The sequence below is a fragment of the Sceloporus occidentalis genome, unplaced genomic scaffold (assembly GCF_023333645.1).
Source record: "Sceloporus occidentalis isolate IW3139 unplaced genomic scaffold, rSceOcc1.0.p SCAF_130, whole genome shotgun sequence".
NCBI lineage: Eukaryota > Metazoa > Chordata > Lepidosauria > Squamata > Phrynosomatidae > Sceloporus > Sceloporus occidentalis.
In genome coordinates, this window is record NW_028317110.1 from 1,395,804 (window position 1) to 1,417,824 (window position 22,021).

General features: G+C 42.4%; 1 protein-coding gene across 1 annotated transcript; it reads left to right on the forward strand.

Annotated features, from left to right (window-relative positions):
• Positions 1-888: 888 nt before the first annotated feature.
• LOC149281561 (proton channel OTOP3-like) lies at positions 889-18,846 on the forward strand. The gene is made up of 6 exons (XM_089499140.1): positions 889-1,216; positions 4,024-4,160; positions 16,078-16,136; positions 16,588-16,697; positions 17,017-18,158; positions 18,676-18,846. The coding sequence occupies exons 1-6, from the start codon at positions 889-891 to the stop codon at positions 18,844-18,846; spliced, it is 1,947 nt and encodes a 648-aa protein (XP_089355266.1).
• The last annotated feature ends 3,175 nt before the right edge of the window (positions 18,847-22,021 follow it).

A 22,021-nucleotide genomic window follows, 5' to 3' on the forward strand; every position in this document is an offset into this window, starting at 1 on the left:
ATAAGCTGTGAGTGAATATGGATTTGCACTGAGAAAAAAATGTCTCTGCTCACATAAACATGACTACAAGAGTAAGCAACTCAAGGATTCATTAACCAACAATTTTCTACCCGTGGCCAACAGGAATGGTTGCAGTGGAGTGCGCTGGAGCGTGTATAACCACCTCCATGCAACAGTGGCCCCAAGTGGTTGAAGGATACATTGACTAGACTGGTGTAACAGTAGGTGTATTTTTCAGTTGCAGAGAACATATGCTTTAAGTTGTGGCCTGTATAGCTTTAAATGGCCAGACCATTTATTTCACAGTTCAACTCCTCTGAGACTGATAAGCTTTAACTCAAATAATAAAATGATCATTTATTAAAGTTTATGTGCTTAAAATGTAATGTTGAACAGCTTTAGAATTATCCCTCACCAGAGTGTTTTTCTTTTCACTGTATAGGTATGTCAATTTATATGCACACTCGCTATTGGCTAGAAACAGCCATTCTATTTCAGAACATTGCATATTTCAAATGTGTATACATACTGATCCACAGGTCACATAATGGCACTGTACATGCTATAAATCAATATAACTTCATGTTCACTAAATGCACTGCAACAACACATTTTGCATACTGGTTTGTACATTTCAAATACATAGTCATTACAATCTTACTTTATATTTTTCTGCAAGTTATAGTATACAATATTTTTTTATGTATGCTACACGTTGTTATTTTAGTCAGTTCTGAACAATAATAAGATATTGTTTACACATTCTGCACAAATATAAATTGGTCTGTGTCAGGATTTGTTTTACATTCTGCACTTTAAAAATGAACATACGTAACACTGCTTTGTTTTGCACTTCTAGACACAGTGACCAAAGAGTCAGGCCATACTATGGTTACTGAAGGCCCACCAATAAAATATGAGCATTCTTGGCTTCATCGATACTGTTTTTCTCCCGAGACTCATCATCGAAGGGCCCAAGGGTCTGGCCGACTCTTCTCAGGACTCTTAGCCATTAATGTGGTGTTTTTAGGTGCTGCACTCATCAGCAGTGTGGTCCTGAGTGAGGGTGCTGTGCCTACTGAGGATTCATATATCTTCCTCACGGTTCTTATGCTCCTCGCCTTGGCATGGGGTCTCTACCATCTCCTGTGTACCCGGAAGAAACCACATGCGGTAATGCACCAAGACCATCACGCAGGGTCACATTGGTTACGAGGTCAGTTATATTATTTTTTCACAAATAAATAGAGAACAATTTAGTAAATCATTGGCCCAATGCAAACCTGTAGGATGCGTCCCCAATAATTATTAGCATTGGGGGGGAAACTCCAGTCTCCTTTAGGCAGCATATATGTGATAAACTCTGCCACCTTAAGGCTAGACATGAACATTAACCTTATCCCCTAGTGTAATTATAAAAAAATTAACTTAAAAAAAAATGCATGCAAAAATACTTGATACTGGAAGAAAGGGAAAAAGCTCTTTTTTTAGTTTTTGTATTTACAGTGAGTGTCTGAGTTTAGTATTTACTGCAGAGATGTCATAAAGTGGTCTTTGTCCTTAAAGCAAATCTTTAACTTTTACCAAATCCTTTAACAAATCTTTACTTAATCTTAATAATAATCTCACCTTATTTGTATATCATGAGGATAGGTATCAACATTATGAAGAGAGACTAAAAAAGTTAAAATTATATACGCTAGAAAAACGGCGTCTCAGAGGGGACATGATAACATTATATATATATACCTCCAAGGGAGGTGGTGTTATCCAATACATTAGATACCTTCAAAAGGGGTCTTGATACTTAGAAAGGCATGACATACAGGGATATAAACAAAATAACATTAATATTTTGGAGCTTCTTGATCCAAGGAGAAATCCGATTGCCTCTTGGAGTCAAGAAGGAATTTTTTTCCCCCTGATGGCACAATTCGAAGTAGCTTAATTATGGGTTGTTTGTCGCCTTTTCGATCAAGAATAGGAAGGTAGAAGGGTTGAACTTGATGGACTTAGTTCGTAATGTTGAAAAAAGACCTATGTAACTATGTAACATTCAATCTGTATGATTATTATTAGTCCTATTGGTAAACGAACAGACCCGCCCTGCTCATATGTACTTAACACTAGTGATGGGAAGTTCGGATCATTAAAGTGAATCGGATCATTTCGATTCGTTCACTGAAATGATCCGATTCATGATCCGGATCTTCGGATCACTCAGTGTGCCTGCACGGAGTTACTGTTTTCCAGTAACTCCATGCAGGCACACTAACGATTGGCCCCGCCCCTTTCATTATGAATCCTCCCCCCTGCCTCCAGTGATGTCAATGAAGGCAGAGAGTCGTTCAAAGATTCGGATCTTACAGGGATCCGAATCTTACAGTGATCCGGATCACTGTAAGATCCGGATCATTGTAAGATCCGGATCATTGTAAGATCCGGATCTTTGAACGACTCTCTGCCTTCATTGGCATTCTAATCATTCAGAGAATCTCACCATACTGTTATAAATAATACATTAATAATCACTGCCCCCAGGATTTACATTCCCCTTTACCTGCAACTGCACCTTAAGCTAACTTTATTAAATTAATTAAATTAACCCTCACCATTAAATTAACCCTAAACACCCCATCAACCATGACTGCCCCTAAAATTAACCCTTAACACCCCATCAACCATGACTGCCCCTAAAATTAACCCTTAACACCCCATTAACCATAACTGCCCCCAAATTCACCCTAAACACCCCATTAAGCATAACTGCCCCCAAATTAACCCTAAACACCTCATTAAGCATAAATGCCCCTAAATTAACACTAAAGACCCCAATAAGCATAACTGCCCCCAAATTAACCCTAAACACCTCATTAAGCATAACTGCCCCTAAATTAACACTAAAGACCCCATTAAGCATAACTACCCCCAAATTAACCCTAAACACCTCATTAAGCATAACTGCCCCTAAATTAACACTAAAGACCCCATTAAGCATAACTGCCCCCAAATTAACCCTAAACACCTCATTAAGCATAACTGCCCCTAAATTAACACTAAAGACCCCATTAAGCATAGCTGCCCCTAAATTATCCCTAAACACCCAATTAAGCATAACTGCCCCCAAATTAACACTAAAGACCCCATCAACCATACCAATTTATTAGGTAATTTATCTGGAGTACATGCAATTAATTTAGGGGCAGTCATGGTTAATGGAGTATTTAGGGTTAATTTCAGGGGCCGTTATGGTTAATGGGGTCTTTAGGGTTAATTTCAGGGGCCGTTATGGTTAATGGGATCTTTACGGTTAATTTCAGGGGCAGTTATGGTTGATGGGGTATAAGGGTTAATTTTATGCTGATGACTGAGGGTTAATTTAATTAATTTAATAAAGTTAACTGTAGGTGCAGTTATAGGTAAAGGGGGGCAAACTCAGGGGAATCTAAATCCTGGGGCCAGTGTGAACATTATTAATGTATTTATTTAGAAAAGTATGGTATCAGTAATATTCTCTGAATGATTTGAATCTCTGTAAGATTCGGATCCTTGTAAGATCCGGATCCCTGTAAGATTCGAATCATTCGACTCTTCGGATCATTCGACTCTTCGGATCATTCGACTCTTCGGATCATTCGACTCTTTGAACGACTCTCTGACTCTATGAGTCATCGTTCCTGTGTGAATTAATGAGCTGTAACCTGACCCCAGAGTCTGTGTCTGAGTGCTCTGCAGATGACTCACAGCTCTAGGATCAGGTTACAGCTGCATGATTCACAGACTGAACCGCTATAAATGAATCGTTCAGTCTAGTGAACCGATTCATCCGGATCACTAAAAAGAACCGGATCAAATGAACGATTCGTTCATGATCCGGACATCACTACTTAACACAAATGATAGCTCAGGGTCTCTTTTAAACATTTTTACCTTGTAGCTGCATGGAAGGATTCGTCATAATCACCCTGTACATTTGTCTTATTTCCACACTTACTTTGTGCTCTATTGAAACTTTTTTTACAGCTTCACTCTCCCTTTTTGGAGTATGCAGTGTTCTTCTGTCCATTTTTAAGATTGGATATGATGTTGTTTTGCTGCCATGTAAATCACCATTTGGAATCCTCTTCTCCTGCACAGAAATTCTCTTCATAAGCGTTCAGGTAACATCCAGATAACATACATATTATAGTTAAATCAGGGCTAATTATACCCTGGACACACCTCTGCTGTTCGACCCCAAACTGGCACATTGGGCAAATGGTGGTCCTCTGGAACACAGAGCTCCATACTCACACGTTCTGATACTCCAGAGGCAGATTGTGTGCTGCAGTCTGTGGAAATGCTTAGTCGCATGCTGCCCTGAGTATTAAAAACGAATGTGTGCTTGTTTATACCCAGCCAGCAGCACACTTACATCCTTTTGGGGGCCATTGCCCTTAGAGTACCAGCGCTGTCTCATCATCTATAGTGTCAGAAACGGCAAGTACCCACTGTGCAATATAAAATAGGGCTGCAACTAACGATTATTTTAATAATCGATTAGTTGGCCGATTATTTTTTCGATTAATCGATTAATCGGATAAAAAAAAACAATATGCAAATTTTTTGTTTATTTAAAATAATTTAATGAACTGGATGTTAAAAAACAACTTAAAATTTACATTAACATTCTTATTTTGTTATGATGTAATAAAAAAACAATATTTTCAAAGTACAAAAACCCAAACACAATATTTATGAAACAAAATAACCCCAAACATTCTGAAAAGAGGTGGACTATTACTGTTCAAGAAACTTTGCACCCAGCACTTTGCACCCGGCACTTTGCACCCGGCCTTGGCACTTTGCACCCAGCACTTTGCCCCACCCCTGGCACTTTGCACCCGGCACTTTGCACCCGGCACTTTGCCCCAGCCCTGGCACTTTGCCCCAGCCCTGGCACTTTGCACCCAGAACTTTGCACCCAGCACTTTGCACCCAGCCCTGGCACTTTGCACCCAGAACTTTGCACCCAGCACTTTGCACCCAGCCCTGGCACTTTGCACCCAGCCCTGGCACTTTGCACCCAGCACTTTGCACCCGGCACTTTGCACCCAGCCCTGGCACTTTGCACCCAGCACTTTGCACCCAGCCCTGGCACTTTGCACCCAGAACTTTGCACCCAGCCCTGGCACTTTGCACCCAGCCCTGGCACTTTGCACTGTGCCCCTGCACCCAGTCTCCAACTCTGCCCTGCACCCAGCCCTGCCCCCACATTCTGCCCTGCCCCCACACTCACACCCTGCACCCACTCTGCTCTGCACCCACACTCACACTCTGCCCTGCACCCAGTCTCCAACTCTGCCCTGCACCCCCACCCCCCACTCTGCCCTGCACCCAGTCTCCTGCCCTGCCCCCACACTCACACCCTGCCCTGCATCCCCACCCCCACCCTGCCCTGCACTCAGTCTCCTACCCTGGCCAAAATCCATAAAAAAATCTCCACATTTCAGTTGAGGGGGGCCAACCCGTATGTATTACCATCCCCCGCACACAAAATAGGATTGTGAATACCGCCTCCTGCGTGATAGATCTAACGAAAAAAACAGTTGATCTAACCGGATCTAACGAACATCTACCAAAATCCATAAAAAAAATTACAAATTTCAGTTAAGGGGGCCAGCATATTTGCATTAAATATGCAATATCTCAGTAATTATACTAGATCTAACAAAAATTTTGTCTGATCAAACCTGATCTAACGTAGAGCTATCATAGTCAGTAACATTTTGTTGAAGTTTTTGTTGAGGGGGGCTGGCTACGGGTTAGCCCCCTGAAAAAGAGTGTTAATATTGCCCATTTTAGAGTAGATCTAATGGAAAAAACTGTTGATCAAACCTGATCTAACAAATGATCTTTTGTAAAAATTCTTAATATGGGGGGCTAACCCGGGGGAGGTGTCTGCGAGCCGCACCAGAAGATCTGCAGTTCAAGTAAGGGTGGGGAGTAAATGAATGAATATATGTGTGTGTGTACGATAGCATGGATGCGTGTGTAGGGGGCACAGGGAGGCTGAAAGTGATGTGCATGTACTGGCTGCTTGAGCATGATAGGAGTGTAATTGCTAACAATTGCTAGCAGCTAACTCACACTCATATCATGCCCAGGCAGCCAGTTCAATAACTTTATGTAATATATTTTTTTTCAAATTTCGGGCCCCAAAATTAAGATGCTTCTTATACATGGGAGCGTCTTATACTTGGGGAAATACGGTAGTTAATTGTGTACAACGCCAGGTCGTTTATACATAGTAGAACGGTAAGAAGGTGATTAAAAAGTGGATAACAATTTAAATTAGGCTTTGGAATAAACATAAGTCTAAAATTATGGCAAACCTTTGTGGTGGGTATAAGGTGGCTCACCGGCGAATTGCCCCCCCCCTCCCAGTGAGGAGGAAGGATCAATAGGATGCAACCAATGCTAATCCTGGGCCAACTCTTACCCTGTAGGGCACAGCAGTCCCACTCCAATCACGCCTCCTCTAGCCATCATAATCGTTTACATACCATACACGTCATTTAATTATTTATAAACAAAACTACGTGAAAACAGAATTTTACAAACTCTCACATTATCATACCAAAAACTCTGTGGATGCATGGCCTTCTTATCGTGAAAGCACGTCCTTCCTGCCTCTTATAAGAAGGGTAAATTGCATGTTGCGCCTAAAATAAAGTTTGCATGTGAGAAGTGGTATAAGCAGTTTCACTCTGGGTACCTAAAGTTGAAGTGCAAACCCTGAAACTCACGGTCAAACACTAATAGTTTTCAGTATGGGGATATTTCTAGCACATTTGGTAATTTTCAGTTATCACATATTGCTGATGATTTTAATGACACCCACACTATGAAGATGTAAAAATTGTCCAGCAAACATAAAAACATTGTGGAGGGATGCATAACACATGGGCACTGCCTATGCTGCCAGTATATTTTTGGATCATTGTTGGGTCAAGTGAAACTTGTCAGTCTTTTGCGTCCAAAAATTATAGTGCTTTTTACACCTATACATCAGTTTTAGCACATGTTCCTAACCTGCTAATACTGTCTGATTTTTGTGTTATTCTGCCACTAGACCATATTTCTGTCACTTTAACAAAAATTGCAACTCCATTATATATCACCCCATAGAATTTGATGCCAGATAAAAAAAAAACTTTCAACCCACCTAGTTTGCCATGGTTCTCATTCTCTAAACACCTCAAGTCTTATTTGACCATTGGTCTTCTCTTCTGGATAGCCTTGTGCATATCACATGCATGTTGAAATCCCCTCATCTCTGCTGAAAGGCTGTTTTAGACTGTAGACTGCTACATGCAACTCACATGCTTTATCTTTTTTTGCCTTTTCGATTATATCCTATTTTCTTCCCAAGCCAGCAGAAATGCTGAACACGTTGTATAATATGGGTGTCAGCATTTGTAAGAAGGAATGATAACTGGGAGCTCATATGTTCCATGCGTCCCAATATAGATCAGGAAGAAACACCATGCACAATGAGTCACCAGTGCCAAAACTTTTATTCATGTATGGTATAGCTGAACTGTCAGTGCACGCATGTTTTATGAGCATGTCCTTGTCCTGGCGGAATTGGGTTGGAAGACCATCTGTCACATTAACAGGTAGCCAATTGCGCTTACAACCCTGGCTCTGCTGTGGGCTGGCAGTGTTATGTCTTCATGGTTCATAGATAGTAGAGAGACATCTTTTTTTGTCCCTATACTTAACTGCCAACAGCCTTACAAGTGCTGCCGATTCCCTCTTCTTAGATAGTGTTTGTAAGTGCCTTGGGAAAGTCTTTTCTATTTTTTCTTACTCTCCTACAGGTGACAAAAATAATAATAATTTAAACAAAGGAACACTAGTATAAAAATTATCAATGTAAAGATGATGCCCTTTGTTAAAGTAAGCGGTAACATAGTAACATAGTTCATAAGGTTGAAAAAAGACCAAAGTCCATCAAGTTCAACCTATATACATATTGTGTCCCTACTGTGTTGATCCAGAGGAAGGCAAAAAACCCTTATGAAGCAGATGCCAATTGCCCCATACCAGGGGGAAAATTCCTTCCCGACTCCAAATATGGCAATCAGAATAAATCCCTGGATCAACGTTCTGTCCCTATTAATCTAATATCCATAACTTGTAATATTATTGCTTTCAAGAAACACGTCCAGGCTCCTTTTGAACTCTTTTATTGAGTTTACCATAACCACTTCCTCTGGCAGAGAGTTCCATAATCTCACCGCTCTTACTGTAAAGAACCCCCGTCTGTGCTGGTGTACAAACCTTCTTTCCTCCAACCGTAGAGGATGTCCCCTTGTTATAGATACAGTCCTGGGTATAAATAGGTCCTGGGAGTGATCTCTGTACTGTCCCCTTATATATTTATACATAGTTATTAAATCCCCCCTAAGCCGTCTTTTTTCCAAACTAAATAACCCTAATTCTGATAATCTTTCTGGGTACTGTAGTCCTCCCATTCCCCTTATTACTCTGGTTGCCCGTCTTTGAACCCTCTCCAGCTCCACTATATCTTTCTTGTACACTGGTGCCCAGTACTGTACACAGTATTCCATGTGTGGTCTGACTAGTGACTTGTACAGTGGTAGAATTATTTCCTTGTCGTGGGCATCTATGCCCCTTTTGATGCACCCCATGATTTTATTTGCCTTAGCAGCAGCTGCCTGACACTGGTCGCTCCAGATAAATTTACTGTTAACTAAAACTCCTAAGTCCTTTTCCATGTCAGTCGTCCCCAGTGTTTTCCCATTTAATACATATTCCCAGCCTGGATTTTTCTTCCCCATGTGCATAACCTTACATTTATCTGTGTTGAACCTCATCTGCCACATCCCAGCCCAAGCCTCCAACCTATGCAGATCCATTTGTAATCGTGCACTGTCCTCTATTGTGTTAACCACGTTACAGAGCTTAGTATCGTCTGCAAAGATTGATACTTTACTATACAATCCCTCTACAAGGTCATTAATAAATATATTAAAAAGAATAGGACCCAAAACTGACCCCTGTGGTACCCCACTAGCAACAGTAACCCACTCAGAGTATGTACTATTAATAACCACCCTCTGTTTCCTATCACTGAGCCAGTTACTTACCCACATACACACATTCTCCCCCAGCCCAAGCATTCTCATTTTATGTACCAGCCTTTTATGTGGCACCGTATCAAATGCTTTGGAAAAATCAAAATATACGACATCCAGCGATTCACCCCGATCCAGTCTTGAGCTCACCTCCTCATAAAAGCTGATCAGGTTAGTTTGACAGGACCGATCCCTTGTAAACCCATGCTGATATGGAGTCATACACTTATTTTCATTGAGATACTCCAAAATAGCATCTCTTAGGAAACCCTCAAACAGTTTACACACAACAGAAGTTAAACTAACAGGCCTATAATTCCCCGGGTCACTTTTTGTCCCCTTTTTGAATATTGGCACAACATTTGCTATGCGCCAGTCCTGGGGAACAGACCCTGTCACTATAGAGTCCTTGAATATTAGAAATAGGGGTCTGTCTATTACATTACTTAACTCCCTTAGAACGCAGGGGTGAATGCCATCTGGACCTGGTGATTTGTCTATTTTGATTTTTTTTAGGCGGCACTGCACTTCTTCCTGGGTTAGACAGGCGACATGTACTGGGGCAGTTATCTCATCCTGCTGTATATTACCTGGCATTTCATTTTCCTCTGTGAATACAGCAGAGAAGAATATATTTAATAGATTAGCTTTTTCCTGATCCCCGTCTATAACTTCTCCCTCATTACTTTTTAAGGGGCCAACGCTTTCATTTTTAACCTTTTTACTATTTATATAGTTAAAGAACATTTTGGGGTTTGTCTTACTCTCTTTGGCAATGAGTCTTTCTGTCTCCACTTTTGCTGCTTTTATCTGATTTTTACATATTTTATTTTTTTCCCGATAGCTTTTTAGTGCTTCCTCACTGCCTTCCTGTTTTAGTAGCTTAAATGCCTTTTTTTTGCCATTTATTACCCCCTTTACATTTTTATTTATCCACATTGGTTTTCTCTTGTTCCTGACTCTTTTATTCCCATACGGTATGTACCTTTCACAGTGAGAATTTAAGATATCCTTAAAAATCTCCCATTGAGTGTCTGTACTCTTGTTTTTGAGGACATTTTCCCAATTTACAGTGTTAAGGGCTTCTCTTAGTTGATCAAACTTTGCCTTCCTAAAGTTCATGGTTCTTGTGGCTCCTCTAAGAGTTCCCTTATTGAAGGACAAGTTATAATGTATCATATTGTGATCACTATTTCCTAGATGCCCCCTGACCTGCACATTAGTTACTCTGTCAGGTCTGTTGGTTAATATTAAGTCCAGTAGGGCGCCCCCTCTGGTCGGGTCCTGTACCATTTGGGACAGATAATTATCCTTACTTATAGTCAGAAACCGGTTTCCTTTATGAGATTCACAGGTCTCTGTTTCCCAGTTTATGTCGGGATAGTTAAAGTCCCCCATAATAACCACCTCATTGTGATTTGCTGCCTTGTTTATTTGCTTTAATAATTGATCTTCTGCTGCTTCCATTATATTTGGTGGCTTATAGCAAACCCCGATCAGTATTTTATTATTTTTCTTTCCATATATTTCTACCCATAATGACTCCACATTATCATTTCCCTCACATATATTCTCCCGCAGTGTGGCCTTTAGGCTGGACTTTACATAAAGGCAAACTCCTCCCCCTTTTCGTTTTTTTCGATCCTTCCTGAATAGACTATAACCCTGTATGTTAACCGCCCAGTCATAGCTATCATCCAACCATGTCTCTGTTATACCCACTATGTCATAGTTTTCTTCAGACATTATTAACTCCAGTTCGTCAGTTTTATTGGTCAGACTTCTGGCATTAGTAAGCATACAATTTAGAGGTGTATGGTTTTTTTCCCTATGAAGCCTATCCCTATTGACTATTCTAACCCCTCCCTCCGCTCCACCCCCAGGTACATTTATAAGCCCCAGCTTTCTATCTACACTATCTTCCCCTTCTATATTGTAGTTTCCCTCCCCCCTTTACCTAGTTTAAACACTCCTCCACCCTTCTGGCCATCTTCTCCCCGAGCACAGCTGCACCCTCCCCATTGAGGTGCAGCCCGTCCCTACCGTAGAGCCTGTATCCGACAGAGAAGTCGGCCCAGTTCTCCATGAACCCAAACCCCTCCTTCCTACACCAGCTTCTGAGCCACTTGTTTGGCTCCCTAATCTCCCGCTGCCTCTCTGGCAGGCCCGGACTGGCCATCGGGCACACCGGGCGTTTGCCCGGTGGGCCGGGCCACGGCAGGGCCGCATTGACTTAGGGGCTGATGGAGCTGCAGCTCCAGGCCCCTACCCTACCTACGGCCGCATTAACGCAGGGCATAAGGGGCACCTGCCCCTTAAGCCCGCCGCAACTGCGACCGGGTCCGCCACTCTAAGGGGCCGGGAAGTCCCCACCAAGGCCGGCCTTACGGGTCTGCGGCCGCACAGGGTTTAAATTAAAACATCGGGGGGTTTTTAACTTTATTTAACATCCTCCATGTTAAATAAAGTTTTTTTTAACTTTATTTAACATGGAGGATGTTAAATAAAGTTGAAAAAAACCCCCGATGTTTTAATTTAAACCCTGTGCGGCCGCAGACCCGTAAGGCCGGCCTTGGTGGGGACTTCCCGGCCCCTTAGAGTGGCGGACCCGGTCGCAGTTGCGGCGGGCTTAAGGGGCAGGTGCCCCTTATGCCCTGCGTTAATGCGGCCGTAGGTAGGGTAGGGGCCTGGAGCTGCAGCTCCATCAGCCCCTAAGTCAATGCGCTTAGGGGCTGATGAGCAGGCCCCTTAGAGCAGGACCGGCCTTTGGGGTGTGCGACCGCACAGGGCGTCACACTCTAGGGGGCGGTCCGCACCGGGTGCCGCTCATCAGGGGGTGCCAACTTGCGGCACCCGGCACCCCTCCAGAGACGGACAGTAATGTCCGCCGCTGGAGGAGCAGGCTCGCAAGGGAGCGGTATCGGAGGTCTTTAACAGACCTCCGGTTCCCTTGAGTGATTTTAAGCCGGGTTCAACCCGGCTTAAAATCACTCAAGGGAGCCGGAGGTCTGCTAAAGACCTCCGATACCGCTCCCTTGTGATCCGCGCGGCAACAGCTGTTGTGCGCCGGGGTTTGTTGTTAGATCCCGGCGCACAACACTGAAGCCGCGCCCACCGCTGTCCGTGCCCTCTGAACCGGAAGAAGACAGAGAAGACAGAAGAACTGAAGAAGAGGAGCGAAGAGGAGGAAAAGGAGCTGTAAGGAGAAAAGAGGAAAGGTAGGAAAATATTCAGTGAGAGTGGATTAGTATATATGTGTGGATTGGTATATATGTGTGGATTGGTATATATGTGTGGATTGGTATATATGTGTGGATTGGTGTATGTGTGGATTGGTATATATGTGTGGATTGGTATATACGTGTGGATTGGTATATACGTGTGGATTGGTATATACGTGTGGATTGGTATATACGTGTGGATTGGTATATGTGTGTGGATTGGTATATACGTGTGGATTGGTATATACGTGTGGATTGGTATATAGGTGTGGATTGGTATAGGTGTGGATTGGTATATATGTGTGGATTGGTATATATGTGTGGATTGGTAAGTGTGTGAGAGTGATGGGTGTTATGCTGTACCATTTCCAATGTCTTTTTCATGATCTAATTATGCTCTAAAAGTACATCATAACTCCCATCACTCTATACTGTTCCATACAGTGGCAGAGCTGGGAGGCAGAGGCCTTGCACCCTCACCGCAGGACTCCTGAAAGGTAAGTGAACTTCAAAGAGGGAGAGGGTAGATAGTTAGGAGGGGGTAGATAGGGAGAAGGGCGTGAGACGGGGGAAAGGGGATAGATAGGGGAAATGGGGTAGATAGGGGAGAAGGGAGTGAGAAGGGGTAGATGGGGCAGAAGGGAGTGAGAAGGGGTAGATAGGGCAATCATACTCCTATCATGCCAAGTCTGCGAGTACATCCTGGAATCTGGGTATGCCTGGGCATGATAGGAATGTGATTGCTGTTAACAATCATATATATATACATATAATATTGTTTTTTAATTGTTTTGTCCTATTTTGGTGTGTTACTTACTTTAAATAAAAGGGTTTTTTTTATGGTGTGGGGAGGTCATATTCGGTTTCGGACAGGTAAATGCTGCATTTTCGGTTTCAGTCCAGAATTCGTTTCGGTGCATCCCTACTACTAAGCCAGACAATGAAGTGGTAGGCCTACACCACAACAATGTTTGGCGTAGTATATAGTGATTGGGGTTATGCTGCACTATTGTCAATGTCTGGCTCAATGTATAGTGATAGGGATTACGCTGTACCACTGTCAATGTGTGCCTCAGTATATAGTGATAGGTGTTATGCTGTACCACCGTCATTGTCTGCCTCAGTATATAGTGGTAGGTGTTATGCTGTACCACCGTCAATTTCTGCCTCAGTATATAGTGATAAGTATTATGCTGTACCACCGTCAATGTCTGCCTCAGTATATAATGATAACAGTGAGAAGAGGCAGAGGTGGTAGATAGTGATACAGGGGGATAGATAGTGAGAAAGGGGAGTTTTGTTACAAGTTTTTATTCCTTTCTTTTTTTGGGATGGGGGGGCACCAGAGGAGTAGTCCGCACAGGGCGCCAGAACACCTAAGGCCGGCTCTGCCTTAGAGTGGCGGACCCGGTTGCAGTTGCGGCGGGCTTAAGGGGCTCTGCCTTAATGCGGCCATATAGGCCCAGTCAGTCCGGTCCTGACTGGGCCTATTTTAAGGTAGGAGCCTGGAGCTGCAGCTCCATCAGCCCCTAAGTCAATCCTGCCCTGCCACAGGCGCGGTCGCAGTTGCTGCTTGCTCTGGCAACAAGGTAAATAGGGTGAGGGAAGGGGCTGCAGTGAGAAGGGGCAGAGGGGGGTTAGGTAGTGAGAAAGGGGGAGAGGGGATAGATAGAGGCGGTACATATTGAGACGTGGGGAAGGGGGTTACATAGTGAAAAGGGGGAACATAGTGAGAAGGGGCAGATAAGATGATGAGAGGGGGTAGTGTGAATGCGTATGAGAATGAATGAATAAATGTGTGGATGAATTGTGTGAATGCGTATGACAATTAATGAATTCATGTGTGGATGAATTGCTTGAATGATTTGTGAGACTGCATTAATGAATGTGTTAATGATTTGTGTGAATGGTTAAATGCAAAGATGGTACATGAAGGGTGGGCTTTAACAATAAATAAATAAATAAATATGGGCTGCTCAGGCTTAAATGCCCGGGCCTATTTTTTGTCCCAGTCTGGGCCTGCTCTCTGGTGTGGCACGTGGTACAGGTAATATTTCAGAAAATACTACCTTGGAGGTCCTTGCCTTAAGCTTGCTACCTAAGTCCCTGAAATCATTTTTAAGGACACTCCGCCTACCTCTCACTTTGTCATTGGTGCCAATGTGCACCATGACTGCTGGGTCTTCTCCAGCCCCCCCCCAGTAATCTGTCAACCCGATCCGCGATGTGCCGAACGCGAGCGCCAGGCAGACAACACACTGTTCGGCGATCCCGGTCTTTGTGACAGATCGCCCTGTCTGTCCCCCTAATAATTGAGTCCCCCACTACCAGCACCTGTCTGGCCTGCCCTGCGCTCCTCCTTCCCTCCTTACTGGAGCAGACACCCCTCTGGTGGTCAGAGGCAGTGACTTGCTGCAGTACTGCTAACTCTGAACTAACATCCCCCTCTTCTGCCAACCGGGCAAACTTGTTGGGGTGTGCTAGATCAGGACTAGCCTCCCTGGCGCTTTTCCCCCTACCCCGCCTTCTAACTGTAACCCAGCTAGCTGCCCGACTGTCCTGTACCTCCATCCCGCTATCCTCCCCCACCTCTACCCCCGAGAGAGCTTGCTCAGTGAGCAGCAGACTCCTCTCCAAGTTGTCAATAGATCTCAGTGTTGCCAGTTGCTCCTCTAGACTCAGGATTTGTGCTTCCAAATGAGCAACCCGCACACATCTCGCACAGCAATATGCACCCTCGAAGCGCTGATCAAGGATTGCATACATTGAGCAAGATGTACACCTGACCGCATTGTCAAACATGGAGGACATCTTGGCAATGGGGATAGCTCAAATAACTGGCAAAAACAGACAGTAAGGTGCAATATATATATATAAATATATGGAATCACAAGGATTTATACTTTACCCTCCTTCTTGCTTTTTAACTCCTTCTTTGCTTGTAACTCCTCACTTAGAGATGTCACTTAGGAGATTCGCCCCAGCTCAGGATTCGCTTGTGTGTCCAAGCTAAATGCAACTGCAAAAGCCAAGCAGGTGATGAGGTCCCAAAATTTTTTCCCGCTTGTTCCCATGTGGTCTGGGCAACCTGGAGGCGCAAGGCTATGGTCCTTACCCTCATAAATTTCACAGTAGTTGTATTCCAAATCTGTAACCTTTGGTTGGAATGTATTATTTAAAACCAGGGGGGTAACTAGAAACCACCTGACCCTGGTAAGAAAATTGGTCCGGGCCCCCCCAACTTCAACAACTGGTCTGTGCCTTCTTTGCCCCTTGCCCCCATTCCAAAATACAACATATGTAAACACACTAACACAATTTACACACGTACGCATCCATACTCACACACAAAGTACACATCCATTCTCACACATACACACACAAGTACAGATCCATACTCATACACACACGTATACATCCTTGCTCACACAGGGTAGTCGTACAAGCCACCAAGGTATTTACTTGCAAATGACACTGGTGTGTTTCCTCCAGGTAAAAAAACCTTAAGTTAATTAGCTAATTCAATTAAGTTAAAATGTTCATCTTGAGGCTGTTCTCATGCTAAATGAAACGTTAGTGAATAGACCCCCTTGTCTCCTCTTTTCTAAAATTAAAGAGTGCAAGAATAACATAGATAAACCAATAAGTAGGTAAACAAATACGTAGATAAGCTATGGTCAGCATATAATTACATATACTGTTTCTTACAGACATCTCTGCTGTGGATTTCCTGCAAAGACTGTATTCAGATGCAGCACAATGCAACTAGGTGAGATGAATGAAGCACGTATAAAGGAAATTGCATGAACAGTCAATATTATATAGCTTAATTGTATATTGGAGAAGTTGATAAACTGGAGTTGTAGAAATGTAAATATAGTATTGTGAGGCAGCAAGCCACTAGGCCACAAGGAAAACTTAGACAGATCAAGAAAGAACTCGCCTAAAAGCCTTGGAAGGTTGTTCTTGGGTGCTGTCATGAACCAGTTGACCATTTCACATTTTGCATTTTTATTTTCACCCATTTCTTTCTTTCTGGTAAAACTGTTGGTACACGTATAGGATAGGAGATCCTATGCACTTCTCAACTAAGAATGCAGTACATAGTAAAAAGAAATGGAAATTTATATAAAGGAGATCAACCCTAGAGCACCATGATACAGACTGGCAGAAAATGTTCACTATTTCTTAATTTAGTACATTTTTTTCTTTATTTCTAGATGTGGGATCATGCTGACATTGGCCACCAATCTGTTGCTTTGGTTTTTAGCAGTAGTTAATGACTCTGTGCATCGAGAACAAGAAGACTTACAATTAAATAGCACATTAGGTGGGTTCATGCATTTAGAATGTTGCATATTGGAAATACATGGTGACGCAATCTCTAAACCTATCCTTTATGTATTAGAACTTTCACACTCACTCATGCATAGATTTTATTTATCTGTCTATAAGGTTTTTTGGCCTGCTTTTGAAATTTTTACAACTGTACCACACAAGTGCCAGATCTTTGTATCATATTACAATTAATTAAGCAGCTCACAACATCCATATTTCTTCTAATCACTGTGAATGAACATAGTTAATTAGGAATTCAAAAAGCACAAAACATTTTCACAAGTCTGACAGTTTCCCATTCTTCTCTTCAGATGTCAATATTACTTGCTCATGTCCAGAATTTTCCTTGTGCTGGACTTTCCAGCAGGGATATGTGACCCTGTATCCTTTCAATTCTGAGTACAGTCTTATTTGTGCTTCTATGCTCTTCATCATGTGGAAGAATGTTGGAAGAATTGATCATCCTTTTTCTGGGTCACCCAAATCTGAATTCCGTCTGAGAGGGGTGGTGTATGGTCCACTTTTGGGGGGTGCTTCTTTGGTCATAGGAATATGTGTCTTCATCCAATATCAAGTTCAGGCCTCAACTGGGACAGTAGCCCAAGCATCCTTTCTACTCTATTACATATACAACATCACCCTACTAGCTGTCATGATAATTTGTTGTGCTATAGGGATACTTACCCACAGTCTTGGGGAGAAGGACATCAGAGGTCACTTCAACCAACACAAACATGATGACAAACTGGATGGCACAAGAGAGAAATTTAAGGAAATCCGACAAGGGCAAGAAAAGAGCAAAGAGCATAGGCAAGGTACAAAAGTTGGAAAACATGAACAGGATAATGCTGAAATGAATGAAATGGCAGAAATGGAGCCAGAACAACAGGATTGTAATGTGAATAGTGATTGTGGTGGTGGTAGAGAGGAAAACAGAATTGGAGTAGATGAGGAGCATGAAATGGAACAGAGAGGTTCCGGGCTCAGTCACAGGAAAAAGCAGCAACATCCTAAACGACATTACAAAGACTCAGGAGACCACACACGCAACAGTTCAAGTAAGAACTACACTCAAAGCCTTGAAATTTTCTTGTTGTTGGGTGCTGCCCTGGGTCAGTTTTCCATATCATATTTTTCCATTGTAGCCCTACTGGCAACTAATTTGTGGAACCTAATGAACAGTCTTAGCCTCGCATATTCTGTCCTTATGATCCTGCAGCACATATTCCAGAATATATTCATTATTGAAGGTTTGAGAGGACAACATGGAGAAGCTGCCCATCAAATGATGCCAAATGATGATTCAGAAGATGAAATAGAACCTCCTCGCAGGATGTCTCTATTGGAAATGCGCAGAGTGTCCCTTGCTTATTTACAAAGTGTTGGTCGTTTGAGTGTCAGCCGAAGAGCTGTCAAGGAGATTGCTGTTTTCCTCGTCTTATGTAATGTCATGGTGAGTCAGCTGTTGGTCTAAATGAACTACTTTGCAATAAAACTTTATCAAGATTAATCTTTACCGCAGCAAGCTTAACCACTGTGCCACTGACAAACAAACAGTATTAAGCTGCATTTGATTTACCCAGAAACAAAAATGTGTTGTTTTCCCAATTTCTCCTACAATGTTCCAGAGTCATAAGAACATATATGAACATTAATTTATGTCAATTCATTTAGGTCTCTAAAATTAGTTGTCTTAAAATACTGTATGTCTTATATAATTGAACAGTCTATTCAGTTTTTGTCCTTCTCTAAACTTTAGCTAGGTTTACAATTTTAAGGGCATATTAATAATATATAGCAGATGCAATCTATGTATTTTTGAAGCAAAAAACAGATTTTCATGTTACCAAACATAGTCAAGTAATAACTCACATTATGCCTTTGCAAAAGTCCTGATAGGAGACAGAAGGGTTCACAACAAGAAAACATATTTTATTAATATTAAATAAACATTTCACTCTCTCTTGTAGTTTTGGATCATGTCAGCTTTTGGAAATCATCCGCAGTATACAAATGGGTTGGAGAAGCAGTTCTATGGATTTTCTGCCTGGTTTTCCATCCTCAATTTTGGGTTGCCTCTATCGGTTTTCTACAGGATGCACAGTGTGGGTGCTTTACTAGGGGTCTATATGGAAACCTGAGAGCTAGCACTTTGAATGAAATCTATTCCCAGGGTGGTACCATGACAATCTTGATTATTTTTTATTGAAGTCAATAAATAAATAAGACCAGAAACTCTTGATGTCCTATATTCTTATATCATGTAAAATCTATGTAATTAAGCCCTGACCACATAGAATACAGCAATAGCAAGTTAAATATGTTAGCTCAGCAATAACACAATGGAAAGGAAGCCCGCTACCCAATTTGCTCAAAGAACCCAGCTTTTTTCATAAGATAGTAATGAAACAAACTATGTTATTGACTTTCTGCTTTACCTAATGTCTGACTGCTGAAAGCTATAAAGCAGCAGTGTTGTGCATGTTAATGCATACAAGTTGGTAAAAAAGTGCAGGTTTTCAGCATCGAACACACTACTTTGTTGTGGTTGGAGATGAAACTGTGCAATATTTGGTGCAAACAAAGATGGCCACCGACCATGTGCTCTTTTGTTCAAAGTCACAAAATGGCTGCCGAGCACGTGAAACTCAGGCAGAAGGCACAAGCTAAGTTAATAGTACCCAAATACTTTTGTAAACTTTCGAAACACTGATAAGTTTTGTACAACTATAATATAAGATGTACCAGGTATTTTGGCAGCAAATGTCTTGTACTAGCAGTTGATCACAATTTAACAATCACTCGGGAACCGACACAGTTAATAATGTTTAATAAGAAATGTTAAAAAACATACCTACAAACATCAATACCGTAGTACATGCGCTATGTTTAGCAGACTAGCATGGATCTACCCAAGTGATTTAAAATTAAAGTATAAAAATATGAAAATCGATACGATTTTAATACTTATCCAATCCCAGGTTATTTTACGGTGATGATGCTGGAACACGTGAGAAACAGGAGGGAAAAGCCTTTTATACTTCCTGCAGCTCTAATATGGGTCTTCCTCTCTCCCTCCTCTCCAAGATGCAATTCCTCTTTTCCACTTAAGGCATGGGATTAAAATCCCCTTTTGCCTTGCCCATTCTCCCCCTACTCTCCTCCCATTCCCTGCCTCCGAACAAGCATTCCCTAAAAAACTAGGAAAACTGGTTTTGGCCATGCTTACAGTAGTGACCAGATAGAACTGGTCACTACCGGTTTCCGGGACAGTAAAGGCCACTTCTTTTGTTTGAAATTAACCCTTCCAGTGCTGGAGACTGCCACTTACCCAGGGAATATCTACTAAATGGGGAATCTCAGAGTTTATAACTTAGGGAGGTATGGGCGCAAAAGCACAAATAGCACCAACAAATGTACCTCATTTTTCATGTCCATAACATTCCACCTCTTGCTTTTGCACCATAATTGACCAATGTTATACTCTAATAGGGAGTTCTCTAAAATCCATGTCTGCTAGTCTACTAAACATACAACATGTACACTTCCATGAAATAAACAAAGAAATACAAATTAATATGGCAATCATCAAACCATGTACAACTGTATTTCCCAAGCTCCCCAACCACCCAAATAAACCGATGTCTGGTGTTTCATGGAGCTTTTCCTTTATCGCTGTCAGTTTAGAGAGATCATGGTTAATCTCGCCGTCATTGTTCACTATGCTCTTGAGACAGTTTCTTTATAGCATCCTGCGTGGTGTCCAAAAATCCTTTGGTATTCACTGGGTTTATCTGTCTCACGACGCCATCCAAACCCAGTCTTGTTGACTTGCTTCATCTCATGTTCCAACCACGGGACGCCGAGGAATGGGTAACCTCCTTTGTCGCTCACAGGAATGGCACTGCATACCCAGCAGTCAGAAACGTTGGTCATCTCTGCGTAGTGAGCCAGGATGCTCATGAATGAGTTGGAGGTCCATGGGTTGAGCGGGGCTATACTTCCACTAATCTGTTGGATGGAAAATAAACAGGTTTAGAGTCACCTTCCAACAATACAATTTTAGTATCGCCAGGCCCATCAGAGATTATCTCTCCCTTCTGCCTGTGCTGATCAGTGGACCTTGGTAAAACCCACACTTTAGATCCTACTTGTATTTCTGGGTTTTGATCCCAGGTAACTACAATTTTGTGGGGAACCCAGATTGCAACCTCTCCTAGAACAGTACCAGCAGTCATTCTACTTTCATCAGTCCTAGTCACAGTTGTACTCCACACTCGTCCGTCCATACTCACATTCCCAGTTGTATTCCAACCCTCGCTAACTAGTTTGTCAGTGAGTGTGAGTGTTACCTCTGTCCCTCTAGGCATATTGCCTCCTATTGGAAGGATTAGCTTTTGCCAATCCTCCCTACCACCTGATAAATCAAAATGGTTAGTTAGTTTGATCAAGAATTTGTTTTTTCCCACTGATTCGGGGAGGCTACCTGTAAATGTCAACCTTAAACTAACAAATGTATTGTCATTTTTGCAAGTAAGCCTATCGTATGGAGATGCATGTCCTAGTGGCCTATTGTTTAAAATCAGTACAGCCTGTGTAATAACCTTATCCCACCCTTTTAATGACAAACTTGGGGATAGCTTTCGAATTTGCTCTTTTAAAAGCCCATTGCACCTTTCAATCAACCCCGAGGCTTGGGGATGATAGGGGATGTGGAATATCCATCTAATCCCAGAGTCCTGTGCCCATTGTTGGACTAACTGACCAGTGAAATGACTTCCATTGTCTGTTTGTATTTCCGTTGGCATGCCATATGCAGTGATTAGGAGCTGAAGCATTTTCAGGGTAGAAGCTTGATTAGCACTTTTACAAGGGAGAACTCTTATCAGCCCAGTATATGTGTCTACTGCAGTGCAACAGTACACCAAACCTCCTGTTCCTTTCGGCAGAGGACCGATGTAGTCCATTTGCCAAATGTCACCTGCAGAAATGCCTTTCTTTAAATGACCCTTTGATTGAGTGGAAAGGGGCCACTTTTTTATTTCACTGCAGACAGGGCATGCTTGCTTGGCAGTAGTTACGAGCTCCAAAGTGACAGGAAGTCCTCTGGCTCTAGCCCACTCCAGGGTGGCCTTGTTTCCTCGATGTCCTCCCGCTGCATGCGCCCATGTAGCCATACGGAGTAAGACTGGATCAACAGGATCTCGGTCATGGGTCTTCAGGTTCCTTACTCGAGTCAGTTCATCAGCTATCTTATTGGGGTTTTCTTCCCCCAAGTCTTTGGTTACATGAGCATCAACATGTCCAATTTTGATA